The following is a 16,281-nucleotide window of genomic DNA, read 5'->3' as shown; positions in this document are numbered from 1 at the left end:
GGGGGGGGGGGGGGGGGGGGGCTGGGACTCTGGGAAATTCCGTGCTCCCCTATACCAGCCCGTGCCCCACCCCCCCCGCAGCTCCAGCCTGTGTGCCCCCCACCCTCTGCAGCTCCAGCCTGTGTGTCCCCCCTCCCCCACAGCTCCGCCTGTGTGTGCCCCACCCTCCGCAGCTCCAGCCTGTGTGTCCCCCACCCTCCGCACCTCCAGCCTGTGTCCCCCCACCCTCCGCACCTCCAGTCTGTGTGCCCCCCCTCCCCCTGCAGCTCCGGGCTGTCCTACTCCGCAGTGACAGCGTGTGTGCACCCCCCCCAGTGGCAGCGGGTGCGTCCCCCACCCAGCGACAGCCTGTGCGTTGCATCGACTGTTTGTGCGATGCCCCCCCCTCCATGCCAGCCGGCTCTCCCGCAGTCCGGCCATGTCGTGGAGGCCAAACTCTTTTTAGCACCTGGCATTTCCCGAGTGCTCCCACCTTTGGCAGCCTTGGGAGGAACAACTGTGTGTGTCTGCTGAGAGGGCTTCTGGAGAAACCCAGGTTAGAGACTGTGGGTCTGGGGGCGGGATAGGGCACTAACGGAAGAGTCTCGACCTCTGCATGCGTTCCAGACTTCGAAGACCAAGCCTATGGCCAAGGAGGTGTGAACCCAGAATCTCGTGTGGCCTGCTTCCTGTTCCTTTCTCTCTGGTCATTGTGCTTAACAGATTCCTACTCAGCATCTGTGTAGAGCCAGTTCCAGTGGCCGGGGACATAGGAAAACGAGAGCTCCCCTACCAATAGACTTCAAACTTATGAGGCTAAGGGATCCTTTTAGATCCAGCTAACCCAGAGCAGCCTCTTGATGTGTATTGGCTGAGTGAGGGCGACGGGACTTAAATGCATTTGATGGACAGTGGTGATCTTGGATGAGGGTGGAAGGAATACAGTTAATAGGAGAAAATGATGGTGGTAGGGGCAGTGAGCCCTCCTTCCTCAACCAAGGAGCTTGGAAATTTAGCAGTAACTTGCATAACATTTTAAGATTTGCAAAACTTTTTTCCTCACAACATCCCTGTGAGGTAGGAAGTTCAAATATTATTCCATTTTACAGACCAGCAAAATGAGGCTTTAAGAAGCAAATCGATTTGCCCACAATCACATAACTAGTGTTAGAGGTAGGTAACTTGCCAGATGCCGGGTTCAGCTGTAACAAATTATAATAATTGCCTTTCTCAGGAAAACATCAGGGCATAGTTGGGAAAGAGAGACACTTGCAATGAAGGAACCATGGAAATGGGATTCAGGAGACCTGGGTTCCAGCCCTGGATGTACCAGCAACCATTTGTGTGCATTCGGCCAAATCAGTTTCCATGGGGAGAATGGGAGAAATCATTTTAGTTCCTTTTTTTTTTTTTGCATTAGCTACATCTAAAAAAATGGGAACTGTTGTAGCATTTGAGATGCCCTCATGCCGATTCTGAATGGTCCCAACCTGTTTGAAAGGAACCAGAGAGGGGAGTGCTATAGGATGGTGTGGGGGGAGGGGGAGAGGCCTTCCCAGTCAATCAGCAAGTTTTATTGGGTTTCAGGGAATACAAAAGCAAAAGTAAAATAGCCCTGGAGGATTTTTTTTAAATGGGAGAGACAGTGTGTGTGTGTGGGGGGGTCTTCTATCAGTGAGGGTCAGCACCTTCTCAGCAACTTGTAGAGCTTGAAACAAGTGACTTGCCCAGTGTCCCACAGCACGTGGAACCCAAGTCTGACACTTGCTCTCTGTCTACTACACCGTGATGCCTCTGGCATCTGTAAGAGTTACTAAAAAAGGGAGGGGGGCCAAAGTCTGGCAATAAGACCCAAGATTTTCATGTAAAATTGTGGGTGTAATTCTAAGATGGGAGTGAGGGGAAGGTCAGAAAAGGCTTCGTGTTAAAGTTGGGCCGAGTCTTAAAAGACACCAAGGATTCCACGTGGCTGAGATGATGGCAACGCAAGGACCTACTCTGTTAGCAGCAGCGAGGAGGCCAGAAGAACTGGACCAGGGGAGGAGGAAGATAGACAGCAGCCACTGAAGCAGGTCCTTGGGCTCAGGCACCCCGACAAACGAGTAGCTAGCCTCATTTTACTAGGGATTTGGGGCAGGGCGGGGAAGGCCAGCTGATGAGAAAAGGAAGGCGATCTGGATCTGTCCGTCAACTGACCATTATTTGTGGAAGTTACTGGTTAGGGAGGGAAGAGGTGAGGGGATTGCCTGGAGAAATAGACCAGACCCTAGGCTTCTGGATAGGAGGAGGAAGTTGACTAAATCAGTCTGTTGATAAACAAGGTGACATCTTAGCCGAGGGTTTATCACCTGAGGAGTCTGGGGCCCCTCCCTGGAGGGGAGCATGGGGGAGAGTGTTTGCAGTCAGACCTCAGCTTTGCCCAGCCTGAGTTCTGTGTTTGGAGCCTGAACTTAGGCTTGTAGTTGATGAGAAATGGAGCAAGGAATGAAGAGAATCAGCATCGCCACAGGGGCCCCTAAATGAGGCCAGAGTTGGAGCCTTGTCTTTGGGATCTCCCTCCCAGCCCAAGGAGGAGAAGACCAGATGGTCAACAAGCACCTCTAGTGTTTAGGGGCACTCAGGTTATGGTGGGTGAATAACAATAATAATAATAATATCATTTATGTAGCTCTTCGAGGTTTGCAAAGCCTTTCATAATTATCTCATTTGATCTTAACAACCCTGAGAGATAAGTGCTACTCTTACCTCCATTTTACAGATGAGGAAACTGAGGCAGAGAGAGGTTAAGTGACTTGCAAACCGGGTCACACAGCTAGTAAGTGTCTGAGGCTGAATTTGAACTCGGGTGTTCCTGACTCCAGGTCTAACTGCAGCCACCTAGATGAGGTAGACACTGTGGGAAGACCTAGCGCATACTGAAGGAAGGGAGTTGAGATTCAGTCCCCTTTATGATTATCCCCTGGAAAGGCAGTATGGTAGCACTGGATCTAGAGTTAGGAAGGCCTGGGTTCAAATCCCGCTTTAGACATTTATCAGATAATGAACCAGTCAGCTAGGTGGCTCAGTGAACAGAATGATGGGCATGGAATCAGGAAGACCCGAGTTTAAATTTTGCCTCAAGTAGGCAAACCACTTCACCTCTGTTGGCCTCGGTTTCCTGGACTGTAAAATGGTGGGGATAAAAGCCCCTACCTCCCAGGGTTGTGAGGATCACATGAGAAAATATTTGTGAAGTGCATAGCACAGCGCCTGACACATAGTAGGTGCTTAATAAATGTTGGTTTCTTTCCTCCCTCTGCAAGTTTTTTTTTTTAAATTAGCAAAATGGGGTAGTAGTTTGTATACCTCTCTGAGAGTGTTGTAGTGAGGATTAAATAAGAGAATAAATATGGAGTGCTTTGCAAACAACCCAATCTAAAGGTCAGGTGATAACAATTGGCTCACACTGCCCTTACCTGGCTACCCAGGTGTGGTAGGAAGAATGGAGACCGTGCAGGGACCCCCCCACCCCCACCCCTGCCCTGGAGCCTGGCATGGTCAGGCTGACCTGCCCACCTCAGGCTGGAGCAACGAGCCACTACTTGGTTGACCAGTAGCTGCGAACAAAGCCCCCAGTTGTTTTGATTCAACTGAGGTTGTTGCTTCTAATTGCCTTCTGCATTCGGAATACTCTGTTCAGTCCTGGGCCAAGAGAGCTCAGAACCTGGTGGAGGCATCGGACAGATATCAGTGATGATGCTAGATGACGGGTCTCCATGAAGGAGCCGGCTAGCAAGAATGAGTTGATATTAGTTAGGGAAGGCTGCCCCAGGGGAGGCGGGTTTGATTTGGCCTTGCAAAGGCTCCGTGTCTCCCTGGGAACCAAGCACAGTGCTCTGCACCCAGACCTAGAGTCATAAAGGACTCTTAAATTACCAGCTGGTTCAAGTCCTCAGTTTTACAGAGGAGGAAACTGAGGCCCAGAGACATGTCGGGTGACTTACCTAAGGTGACGCAGGCAATAAACAGGGTGGCAGAGTCCATATCATCATTGGTTAAAGGAGCGATGAGGTTGGGCAGATACCATCCTGGTTGGGGGGAATGGAAACATGAACACAGTAGATAGATGACACGTCAGCTTGGAATCAGGAAGACCCAAGTTCAAATCCAGGCTCAGACACTAGCTGGGTGACCCTGGGCAAGTCACTTAACTTCTGTTTGCCTCTGTTTACTCATCTGTAACATGTGGAGGAGAAGAACACTAGCCTCCCTGGGTTATTGTGAGGGTCAAGTGAGATAATACTTGAGAAGCGTGTAACACAGTGCCTGGCACATGGTAAGCACTGTATAAATGTTTGCTGCTATTATCTTTATCACTGTTCTTAAGACTGAGCCCATTATGGCCATTGCCGTAAGCTGCCTAAAGGCAGGGACTTTCTCATTCCTGTCTTCGTATCTCCAGTGTTTAACACAGTACTTAGCACACTGGTGCTTAATAATAACAACAATAGCATTTATATTATCACTGGAAGGTTTGCAAAGTGTTTTACAAATATCTTATTTTTATCTTCATGGGTAGATGCTATTATTATCCCCATTTTACTGCTGAGGAAACTGAGGCAGACAGGTTAAATGACTTGCCCCGGGTCTCACAGGTATCTGCGGTGGGATTTTTGAAGTCTTTCTGACTCCAGATCCAGAACTGTATCCACTGTACCACCTGCTTTGCCTTCTAAATGCTTGTTAATTGATAAACAGAGGATGGAAAGTAGTCTGGCTGGGCTAGTGAATGGAGTTCACAGAGGGGAGTAACATGAGATCTGCTGGGAAGCCGGGTAGTACCAGATTAGGAAGGGCCTTGAATGCTAGGCTGAAGTTTTTTAATTTGCTTCAGTAGGAAGTAGAGAGCCAAGGAAAGATTCTGAGCAGAGGAGGGAACATGACGACGTGATCATCCAGATCCCTGAGCAGATGTAACTAACTCATACACACTTTAACTTAGCAAGATGCTTTTCACATCATCCTCTCATTTGGTACTTAAGACACTTCTATGAAGGCTGGGCAGATATTGTACATCTATTTATTATACATTCATTTTATAGATGAGGAAACTGAGGCCCAGAGGTGAGGTGACTTGCCCAAGGTCACACAATAAGTTTGTGACTGAGACCTTAAACTCAGCTACCTTGAATACCAAGGCTAGGCCATTTGTCCTTTCCTTTTACATTTATTTGAGTAAATGCATTCTCCATCCCTGCCCCCAAACCCCTTCCAATCATCTGCTCACCATCTCTTCCTGCAAGTAAAAAAAAATCCCAAAGGGAATTGAAGAAGGCCAGGAAACCCCACTTTGGGGAGGCTGTCTTCAAAACCAGAATCTTGGAGATCATCTGGTGTAATTTCAAGTGCCCTTTGGTCAGCTGACATCTCAGAGCTGAAAACACCCTTAAAACCTAGGCCAAGAAAGGATTTTGGAACAAGGAAGGTCAGAGCTGGGAAGGGTCCTGGCGATAATAGACAAGACACAGTGATATACAGCACTGTAAAGTTTCTCACAACAACACTGTGAACTAGAGAGTGTGAATATAATTCTAACTTTAAAATTGAGAAATGCGTTCGGTCACACAGCTTGTTTGTGACAGAGCCGGTTCTCATCGGTCTCATCACTGAGTCTAATGCTTTTCTACCACACTACGCCGCCTGGTTGGCCAGTAGTAGATAGGGTTTTCTGCCTTCCTCTGGATGACCCACCCACCCTGGCCATCCTTTCCAGCACTGACTGCCCTTCCACTTATTCCCCCCAACTCACTGGTTGAGGTGGGAGTGGGTTGGAATACTCTTTCCTCCCTATTGCCACTTCCAGGTTCTTCCCCCTGCCACCGTCACTCTGTTACTTCTCCTTTGAGCTTCACTCAAATCTGTGTCTGCCCCTCAATCAGAATTCTAGTAGCTCCCTCTTCTCCCCTTTTCCTCATCTCCTATCAGGCAGATGCCTTCTGCCACCATCTCCTCCACCACCGCAGTCCTTCATGAAGAGGTGGTCCTTATCCTTGCCAATGTTAACCATTCCACATGCACAAATGATTCCAAGTTATCCCATATTTTCCAACGAATTAACCCCCCTCTATCATCCCCACTCTCATTTATCTTCATTCTCTCCTTGTCTACTGGCTACTTCCCTATAAACATGCCCATGTCTCCCCTATCCTGAAAAAACCCTCACTAGATCCTTCATCCCCACTAGCCATCATCCCTCTCCCTTTATAGCTCAGCTCCTTGAGAAAGCCGCCTGCAATTAGCGGCCCCTTTCCTTTCCTCTTGTTTCCTTGGTTCTCTGCAGTCTGGCTTCCAGCCTCATCATTCCACTGAAATGATTGTCTCCAAAGTTACCAGTGATCTCTTAATGGCCAAATTAGAGGCCTTTTCTCAAACCTTTCTCCTTGACCTCTCTGCACTCTATTGACCACCTGCTTCTCCTGGATACTCTTTAGGTTTTCAGGACACGACTGTCTCCTGCTTCTCCTCCTACCTATCTGACAATTCCTTCCCAGTATCCTTGCTGGATCTTCATATAGGTCATACCAGTTAACTGTTGGTGTTCCATGGGGCTCTGCCATAGGCCCTTTCTTCTTACCTTTCTATACTGTGTCACCTGGGATGCCATGGATTCAGTTATCATCTCCATGCTAATGATTCTCAAATCTACTCATGCGGTTTTGATCTTTCTCCTCTGATAGCAAATCTCCAGCTGCTGGGAGGTCTTCTAGGTATCTGAAACCCAACATGTCCAAAAAAGAATTCATCTTTCCCCTCCCCTTCTTTCTAATTTCCCTATTATTACTTTTTTTTTCTTTTTCTTTTTTTTTTTTGCTAGGCAATGGGGTTAAGTGACTTGCCCAGGGTCACACAGCTAGTTAAGTATCAAGTATCTGAGGCTAGATTTGAACTCAGGTCCTCCTGACTCCAGGGCCAGTGCTCTATCCACTGTGCCACCTAGCTTCCCCATTTTCCCTATTACTCATGAAGGTGTCACCAACCAGGCTTGCAACATAGACGTCATCCTCAACTCTTTACCCGCCCCCCCCCCGTCTCTATCCCTCTCTCTTTCTGTCTCCTGCCCACAGTAAACTCTAGTGTCTCCCTAGCACCTGACAATCTTCTGCCTTTTAAAATTTTAACTCCCCCTCCCCTGCTTTTTCTTTCTTCCACTCCCCATACTCTTAGATCCAGTGGCACTGGCCTCTTTGCTGTTCCTCAAACAAGACAGTCCATCTCCCAGTTCTGGGCATTTTCACTGTCTATCTCCCATGCCTGGAATACTCTTCACCTCTTCCTCCTGGCTTCCCTGGCTTCACTTCAAGCCCCAGCTAAAATTTCACCTTCTACAAGAGGCCTTTCCTGATCCCTCCTAATTCTAATGCCTTCCCTCTGTTGGTTATTTTCAATTTGTCTGGTCCATAGTTTATTTGTACGTAGATGTCTACATGGTATCTCCCTCATTAAACTGTGAACTCCTTGAGGGCAGCTCCTTTTTTTTTTTTTGGCCTGTTTTTTGTATCCCCAGCTTAGCACAGTAGACACTGCACACAGACACTTAATGGCCGATAAACTATCAATTAGAGTTATACAAGGGACTGTTATATCAGTGGGTGATCTGGACATGCAGTTAATAAGACCTGTGTTTCAGTCCTGACTCTGACATTTATTAGCTGTTTTACGATGACAAATCACTTCACCGTTCTCTGCCTTAGCTTCCCCATTTGTAAAATGGGGATAATGATACCTATAGTATCTAACTCAGTCAACAGGTATTTATTAAATATGTACTGTGGGCCAGGAAATAAGGATAAAAACTTAGCACAGTGCCTCGCACATAATAGGCCTTGATAAATGCTTGTCGATTGACTGACTGAAATACAGCAAATAAAACAATTTCCACAAGAGGCTTACAAGGATTTATATGTAAATTTTATATTTATGCTATGTATACACACATACATCACACACACACACGACAAATATAAAGAAAATAAAGAGAAGTACAAGGTGCTTGGGGAGAGCACTAGCAGTTGGTAGGATCAGGAAAGGCTGCAGGTACCTTAGAATTACATTGTGAGGCTCAAATGGGATAGTTCTCGTAAACTGTTTTGCAAGCTTTCAGGCCCTGTAGAAATGTCTGCATACTTGTTGTTAAGTCAGCAAATGTCGATTCAACACTGATTCCTTGCTAGGCCCTGTAAGTCCTGCTTCAGGTGGGAAGAATTTATGGCACTGTCTCCCCACCCCAACCCCCCCATAGAGGTGTCAAACATGCTGGCCAAAGGAGGTATATGACCTTGAGTGCTATGGGGACTAGGTTAAAATGTAATTAGGAAATATTTACCGAGATAAAAAATAGAGTAGAACCTAGATAATGTGAATATGTGGTTTTCTAAGTCAATATGAAGCCTGTAGGGATCCTTAGGTATGGGTTAGTGGCAACAATTTCTCTTTTGATACCGCCATTCTGGAAGACCCCTGTCCCACAGTGGGATAGAGGAAGTTGGGGGTATTGCTTCTCTTCCAGCCAGGGTGTCCTACCTGGAACAGGGAGGATGAAAGATGGGATAAAGACTCAAGGGCTAATAACCTCTACAGGGCATGTGTCCATGTCTCAAGTGCACAAAATGTATGGGGGGAGCTAGGGCTACTTCCCCTTCTGTAAATCAAAGGCATAGCAGTGGGATGGGGTCAGGTGAGAACACACAAATCACAGGGTTGATTCTCACCCACCTTGAGCTACCTTTGACCTTAGAACCAAGGAAAGGGTGAGACATCCCACCCCCCAGGATGAGTCGGGCTGCTAACCCAAGAGGGTGGAGAGTGGCCTCATCAATGAGGATAGATTAAGGCAGGATTGGTAAACCAAAGATTAGGCTTTAGTTGCCTTTGTAGGATGTACAAGAAGTGACAGTGGGGTTAAGGGGGAATAGAGGCAAAAACCCCAAACCCCTCTGCCTTGGGGACCTGGGTCCTGGCTCCAGCTCAAACATTTAGAACTCTTTATTTGAGTTGAATATTCACATGTGTTGAAGAAACAAGCTTTTATCAGTCTTGAATATCTTCTTTACAGCTTCAAAACTTGCATCATCCATTGGTGGCTAACTCTTCCTCTCTAGGCCTCCGTTTCCTCCTCAGTAAAAGGAAGGCTGGACTAGGGAAGCACTAGAATTCATTCAACCTCTGACACAGTGTTCTCATATTCTGGATTCTATTCCCAAACATTCATTAGGGACCTATTATATGAAGATCAGGCATTAAAAGAAATAGAAAATTGATTTTTTAAATTAATTTTTAGTTCTCAACAATCACTTCCATAAACTTTTGAGTTTTAAAGAGATCATACAAATGGGGAAAGGACCCACATGTACAAAAATATTTATAGCAGCTCTTTTTGTGCTGTCAAAGAATTGGAAATTGAGGGGATGCCCATCAATTGCGGAATGGCTGAACAAGTTGTGCTTTAATAGGAATGTATATGTATAGCCTATGTCAGATTGTGTGCCATCTTGGGGAGGGAGGGGGAGAAAAATTTAAAACTCGAAAGCTTACGGAAGCGATTGCTGATAAGTCAAAATAAATTAATTTTAAAAAGTAAAAAAAAAAAAACCTTTTGTTTTTATTAGTCATGTTGTAAAGAAGAATTAGAACCAATAGGAGGAACCACAAGAAAGAAGAAACAAAACAAAACAGAAGGGAAAAATAGCAAATGGTATGCTTCAATCTGCATTCCAACTCCATAGTTCTGAGGCAGCTAAGTGGCAGAGTGGATAGAGCATTGGCCCTGGATTCAGGATGACCTGAGTTCAAATCTTGCCTCAGACACATAATACTTCCTAGCTGTGTGACTCTGGGCAAATCACTTAACCCCAATTGCCTCACTAAAAAAAAAATATTCATTAGTCCAGGTTGATAATGACAGCTATGTTTGTACTTTTTTCTATAGCACTGTGATAGGTCCATTTGGTCTAATAGACCAGTCTGCTTACATATTCTGCTGATGACCAGCTCATCTGACCCTTTCACCTCCCTCCAACTCAGGGTGCTGAGGGGGAACCCAAGGAAGCCAAAGTCCTGGTCCTCATCCAAGACTGTGATCGGAAAAACAGACAACCAAGAAACTGGGAGCAAAGCCAAGAAGATGTAGGTCACACAGCAGTGTGACTCTAAGGAACAGGGCTTTGAGGTCAGTCTAGGAAGGGTTCTTGAAGGGGGTGCGTCTTGGACAAGACAATGCTCGTGGATTGGTGGAAAGGAGAGAGAAGGGCATTCTAGGTAAGGGTAGTGGTCTGAGCAAGGCACAGGGTTGGGAACATAAGCATCTGTTTTATTGTCATTTGTATGGATATGCAGGAGACGGCAAGGTACCCAGCCTGGCCAGTGTGGAGAACATAAAAGAAAGCAGAGAAAGATCAGACCAAAAAGGTAGGTTGGGTCCAGATCATGGAAAGCCTTGGAGGCCAAGCTGTGGAGTGAGGGGCTTCATGCTAAAGTCAGAGGTGGGTGACTGGAGGGTCATGAGTAACAAGACAGTGATATTTAATGAAAATTTGTTTTCAGACACTTAATCAGCTATGTGACCCTGGGCAAGTTGTTTAACCCCGATTGCCTTAAAAAAAGAAAAATTGCCCTGGCTCTGAACAGACTGACCCTGGGTGGATGAAGAAGGTCAAGGAAACAGTTAGGAGGTTCTCTGAGATAGTTCAGGAAAGAGAAAAGAGGGCCTGGGCACTGGAGGAGAGGACAGGTACCATAGAAAGAGAGGACCAGAAAGATTTGGCAATGATCTGGTTGTGGGAGGGCAGAGGAGAGCAAAGAGCCAACGTTGGTTCTGAAGTATCCAACCCTGGGACGATGTTCAGAGCCAGTGGCAAAGACAGGGAAGTTGGGAAGAGCCAGTTTTGGGGAAAAGCAAATGAGCTAAGTTTGAGGTGCTGGTAGGAGCCCTTTCCCAACGGGAAGGGAATGGGCATTTACGTAGCATCTACTATGTGCCAGGCACTGTGCTAAGTGCTTTTCACCACTGCTATCTTACTTGAAATAGAATATTCTAAAGCCATTGGAGATCTCATTTGGGGAAAGCCTGGGCTACATAGCTGAAGCCATAGGCATGGGTGAGGGAAGCCTTGGGGAATGGCCATTGAGAGGCAGGAGGCATGTAGAGAGAAGCCCATGAAGGAGTTTGCCTTGGATGGGCAGAGTGCCCAAGCTACTCTCCCTCCTCCAAACACTGAGCCTGTCGGGCGGCAGGGGCTGGGTTCCTGACACCTCAGAAGGGAGTCAGAGGAGAGAGGTGGGAGGGGCAGGCCCTACCTAGCTTCAGTGACTAGTGAATGTCTCATCCCCTTGGGCCTGAGCCCCGATTGAGCTTGGCCTAGGAGCTCCCTGGGGGAGTGGGTAGGATGAGGAAGAGGGGGTGGGGAGAGGGTAGGGGACAAGGCTCTCTGGGCTGCTTTGAAAATGAGGAATTTGTTGTCAGCTCCTGGGCAGGGTGTGTGTGAGAGAGAGAGAGAGAGAGAGAGGCTGCCATGGGCAGGCCCCAGGCTGGGCCGACTTACCAGCCGACCTTTTGGAGCTCCAGAGGAGGAGGAGACTGGGAGGGGAGAGAGTGTGGAAGAAGCTCAACCTCACTTTCCAGGTGACCGCGGGCAGGGTGGTGTGCCTTCTCCTGCCCAGGTCCATTTCTGCTACCACCATTGGTGGCCACAGAAGGAACTGGACAGAGGTAATAGCTCCCAAAGGTCACTCCAACCCTGGTTTTTTGGCCTGATTTGGGGGAGAGGACTTGGGAATAAAGACTCATGAGTTGTTTTCCTGGGCCTCTAGCATTCTCATGACCTTGTAGGCCTCGGGGAAGAAGTAAGCTGGCTGGGCATATGCTCAGGGCAACTAGTCCAGGTTACCCTTCTCGCCTGTGTCCTCCTCACCTCCCAATACAAGGCCCATTGTTTTCCCTAGCAGGGAAGGGAGGGGAAAAGGGTATGAGTTGGGGGAGGTTGGGGTCATACAGCCTTCCTCTCACTGTCCCCTTGCCCCCTTCCCCTCAGGCACCTGTAATGTGGTGAGCCATGCCTGGCCGGCGTTCCGGACATCCTCGCCCGCCATCCTGCCCTGCTCGGCCAGGCCAGGCCTCCCCATGGGAGCGGCCAGCAGGTATCTCTCCCCGAGAGGTCTGTCTTGAGGTGTACGGTGCAGCTACACCCCAAGTCAAGCCAAGCCGCCGGCCGGCCCAGCCAGCCACACCCCGACGGGTCCGCCGGCCCGGCCCCAAAGACCCCGGCGCTCGAGAGTCGGAGAGCGTCACCTTCATCTCTGGCTCAGCCGAGGCCCCCCTGGACACCACGACCTGCTGCCTCCCCCGACCGTGGGTGTGGAACTTATGCAAGGCTGTATTCTGTTTCCGCCGCTGTCGGGCCTGCTATCAGCGCTGCGGGGGTTGTATGCGCAGCTGTGAGGCCTGCCTGCCCTCCCTGGGCCCTCCAGAGAGCTTTCCTGATGAGGGCTGGGGTAAGGAACACAACGGCGGCCCGCCCCCCAACAGCCCGGCCATTGCCCCTCCCAGCCGGCGAGACAGAGAGAGGTCCAAGTCGCCCATTGGCAGCAGCTTCAGCTACCCCGACGTCAAGCTGAAGGGCATCCCCGTGTACCCGTATCGGGGTGCGCCAGCCTCCCCCCCAGACGCTGACTCTTGTTACAAGGAGCCGCTGACCGAGCAGCCGCCCCGAGACAGCCTGCCTGGGACCTTAGGCGGGAGCCTGCGGAGCTCAGAGGAGTATTACTCCTTCCACGAGTCAGACCTCGACCTCCCCGAGCTGAGCGGCGGCTCCATGAGCAGCCGGGAGATTGACGTGCTCATCTTTAAGAAGCTGACGGAGCTGTTCAGCATGCACCAGATCGACGAGCTGGCCAAGTGCACCTCGGACACAGTGTTCCTGGAGAAGACCAATAAGATCTCCGACCTCATCAGCAGCATCACGCAGGACTACCACCTGGACGAGCAGGACGCCGAGTGCCGCCTGGTCCGTGGCATCATCCGCATCAGCACCCGCAAGAGCCGCAGCCGCCCGACCACCGCCTCGGAGAGCCGCCTGAGCCGGGGCCCCGCCCCTGACAGCGGCACCGACACCATGGTGGCCTCAGTGCTCAGCCAGGACGGTATGTCCTTCCCGTCCCCGCCAGCTCCACCAGCCATCCCAGGCTCTCTGGCCGTGTCATTGTCCTTCCCAAGCCTGCTTCCTCCTTGGTAAGATGAGGCTGGACTAGCGGTCTCTGCTGACCCTTCCAGCCCTCCATCCTGCAGTTCTTCAGTGTTCAGAGCAATGTACTAGGTCCTGGAGGGGATAAAGAAATGATCTGAGATGCCGATCTTGCCCTCCTAAAACTCAGTCTAGGAGGGGGAATGATCAGACGCAGATATACCCTGGACAAAATGTCGTATCTTTAGTACATCAGGGAGATAGGGAGTGCTGGGAGATGAGGAAAGGGTTTCTACCAAAATCCAGGCATTGGAAAAGGCTTCCTGAAGGTATGGGTATTTGGGGTATCTGTGTATAATGAGCCTATCTCCATCAAAGGAAGAGAGGAAGGGGAAGAATCCACACAGCAGTGTGAGCAGGCAGGCAGGGAGGTGAGGACCCGGGGCCAGTTACTAACCCACGCTCTTGGTCGGCAGCAAATACGAGACGGTCTGAGTGGGTGGTACCAGACTTTGGGCAAGACGGGGGATTTGTAGAAGAGGCAAAAGAATTTCAACTTAGGTGGTAGGAAGGCACGGAAAATCGGGAGAGTAATAGGATTTGATCTGTGCATAAGGGCATGGATTGAGAAAGGGAACAGTGAAGGCAGAAATGAGCTGGATTTATATACACATAGACAAGTACGGCAGCCAGAATAGTGTGCATTTCTGTAGTCCCTCTGCCCCGTTCCACCTCCAGCCAGGATGGGCCTGTACTCTCACTAGGAATAGCTCCTAGGCATGTCTGTGTTTAGGGTTCATTCCCAAAGCCCTAATGTTAGGCTGTCATAACAGCCCTGTGAAGGAAGGATGTAAGGGCAGGTATTCTCCCCATTTGACAGATTAAAGCCCAGAGGGGTTATCTGACTTGACCAAGGTGATGAAGCTAACAAATGGCAGAACCAGGTCTAGAAGGAGGGCTCCCCACTCCGAACCCTAAGCTCTTTTTCTAGGATATTGTTCTGTGCCTCCACTCATCCCTGGCCTCTGCCTTCATCAGCTCAGTCTAGATCTGGTGGAATTGGCCCAGGTTCCTGAGTGGCCCAAATGGCTGGGAAGCCGGAGGCCCAGAATGGGAGGGAGCTCAGAGGTCAGAGTCCAGCCTGTAGCTGCATGAGAACGTCCTTAGCAAGGAGTCATCACTTCTAGTGATGGGGCACGCCTCTGTACCCCACCCCTCACGTGCCCTTTCGCTTTGGGAGAGTCCTGATAATTGGATGGGTCCCCGACATGAAGCCTAACATCACCGTCACTGTCTCTGCAACTCCCACCCATTTTTCCTGGTTCTGCTCCTGACAGTTCCAATGCCTCATCCCTAGCAGAGATGTTCTAATATGGGGACGGTTGTCCTCTTTTGTCCTCCTTCCCCTCCGTTGTATTCTCCAGGATAAACATGGCCTGGGGCTTTCCCTGTCTGCCTTTAAGGATAGAAGGGGAGCTGAGGGAAGACTGGTTAGGCCATAACCACGCCTCACGGGGGGCTTTGGAGACTGAGACACCCTATCATTCCTTTTCTCAGAGCTGACTGTGCAGATCTCCCAGGAAACGACGTCAGATGCCATCGCCCGGAAACTGAGGCCCTACGGAGCTCCAGGTCTGGATCCCCAACATGGGCTTAGTGGGGAGGGAAGAGAGCCGTGCAGAGATCAGTCCCTTCAGGCTGGGGCCTGGCAGACAGCCACGGAGGCTTGGGAGTCCAAAGACCAGGGTTTTAATGCCAGCTCTGCCCCCTACTCCCCATGTAGCTTTGTCCAAGCCACAGCCTATTTCTGGGCCTATTTCCTCATCTATAAAATGAGGGGGTTGAACCACATGACCCCTGAGGGCCTATCCAGCTCTCAGTCTATGATGTTGTAGTTTCAGTTTCTTTTCCACAGCCAGGGGCTTAGAATGAGTGACCTTTTAACATCCTTCCTATCTGATGAATAAGACCTTGGGAGGGAGAGGCAGGGGAGGAAACACATCCAGCTAGCAGCAGCAGGCCTGTCTGTAGGCCAGTGAGAAAATGATTTGAAGAGATGGGGCTTCCAGAGGATAGGCTGAGCCCTGCCTGCATTCATTCATCTTTTGAGAGAAGAGACAGGATTATCGGCTGTGACCCCCTGAAGGAAGAAGATGGGCATTATTCCCATTTTGCAGATTGGGAAATTGAAGCCCAGAGGAGAAGCAAGTCAATGAATGAGATCCCAGAGCTTCTGATTGATTTGTCAGCTTGTATTCTGTGGCTCTCTAGGGGTAAATGGGGAGAAAGCCCCCCTCCCCAGCTCTGCTGCCTGAATCTCACCTTCCCTCCTTGTCTTTTCTCCTTAGGTTATCTGCCAAGCCACGACTCCTCCTTCCAGGGAACTGAGACAGACTCCTCAGGGGCACCCCTGCTCCAAGTGTACTGCTAGCCCCTACCCCAGCCCTCGGGGGCCTCCTGGGACTGCAGGCAGGACAGATGGGCCCCCACGAACAATTCTTCTTCCCCCTTCCAGTGGGTCACCTTCTAAGCAGGTCTGGGGATGGACTCACACCCTAAAACCAGGCTGCAGGCTCTGGACGGTAATGCCTTTGGAGGTGTGACCACCCTCACCACCCTTCCAGCGGCGCACCCACTGTTTACCCCCTTCCCCACACCTCACATTAATTTCCTGATTCCATGAAGTACTAGGTTTCAGAGCCTTTCCCCTAATCCCCAAGGGCTTTTCTCTCCAGCTCTTCAGGGGAGGGATTTCCAGGGCCCTGCAGGCTCCAAGGGCTTTCTGCTTTCCTAGTGAATGGGTGGGTTTCGTGCTTTCCTTTTCGTCTCTCCTTCAACTAGGAAGCCCTCCCCAGCCTTTCTGGGTGACAGGTTCATTTGGGATTATGTGACTATGGCTACAGATCCGTATTACTGGTTACACTTCAACTGGTTGCTCTTAACTCATGAAAGCCTGCGTCTTCTGTGATCAAGAAGCTTGTATGATATTAATAAAGCTGTTGAGACAATTCAGGTTCACACACTTGCTCGAGGTCACACAGCTGGTGGGCCTGGAGCAGGAATCCCGCTTAGCCGCCTCTTTCTTTAC

General features: G+C 49.6%; 1 protein-coding gene across 10 annotated transcripts in view; it reads left to right on the top strand.

Moving 5' to 3' along the window:
• The window catches only part of KDF1 (keratinocyte differentiation factor 1), a 16,516-nt gene extending 311 nt beyond the window's left edge, over positions 1-16,205 (top strand). The window contains exons 1-8 of one of the 10 annotated variants that reach the window (XM_027864946.1): positions 355-535; positions 1,089-1,152; positions 9,944-10,183; positions 10,351-10,422; positions 11,477-11,722; positions 12,045-13,152; positions 14,751-14,825; positions 15,542-16,205. In XM_027864946.1, coding sequence (XP_027720747.1) covers positions 12,066-13,152; positions 14,751-14,825; positions 15,542-15,624 — 1,245 coding nt within the window. In that variant the 5' untranslated portion in view covers positions 355-535; positions 1,089-1,152; positions 9,944-10,183; ... (1 more) ...; positions 11,477-11,722; positions 12,045-12,065 and the 3' untranslated portion in view covers positions 15,625-16,205. Of the gene's footprint in view, positions 1-354; positions 536-1,088; positions 1,153-1,984; positions 2,052-9,844; positions 10,184-10,350; positions 10,423-11,476; positions 11,723-12,044; positions 13,153-14,750; positions 14,826-15,541 lie in introns of those variants that run through there. The other 9 variants (XM_027864949.1, XM_027864945.1, XM_027864950.1 and 6 more) reach the window with 9 other exon arrangements.
• The last annotated feature ends 76 nt before the right edge of the window (positions 16,206-16,281 follow it).

This window comes from Vombatus ursinus, unplaced genomic scaffold, assembly GCF_900497805.2.
Source record: "Vombatus ursinus unplaced genomic scaffold, bare-nosed wombat genome assembly UNPS02014777.1, whole genome shotgun sequence".
Lineage (NCBI taxonomy): Eukaryota > Metazoa > Chordata > Mammalia > Diprotodontia > Vombatidae > Vombatus > Vombatus ursinus.
Note: the sequence above shows the minus strand (reverse complement) of the source record. Positions and strands in the feature narration are given on the sequence as shown.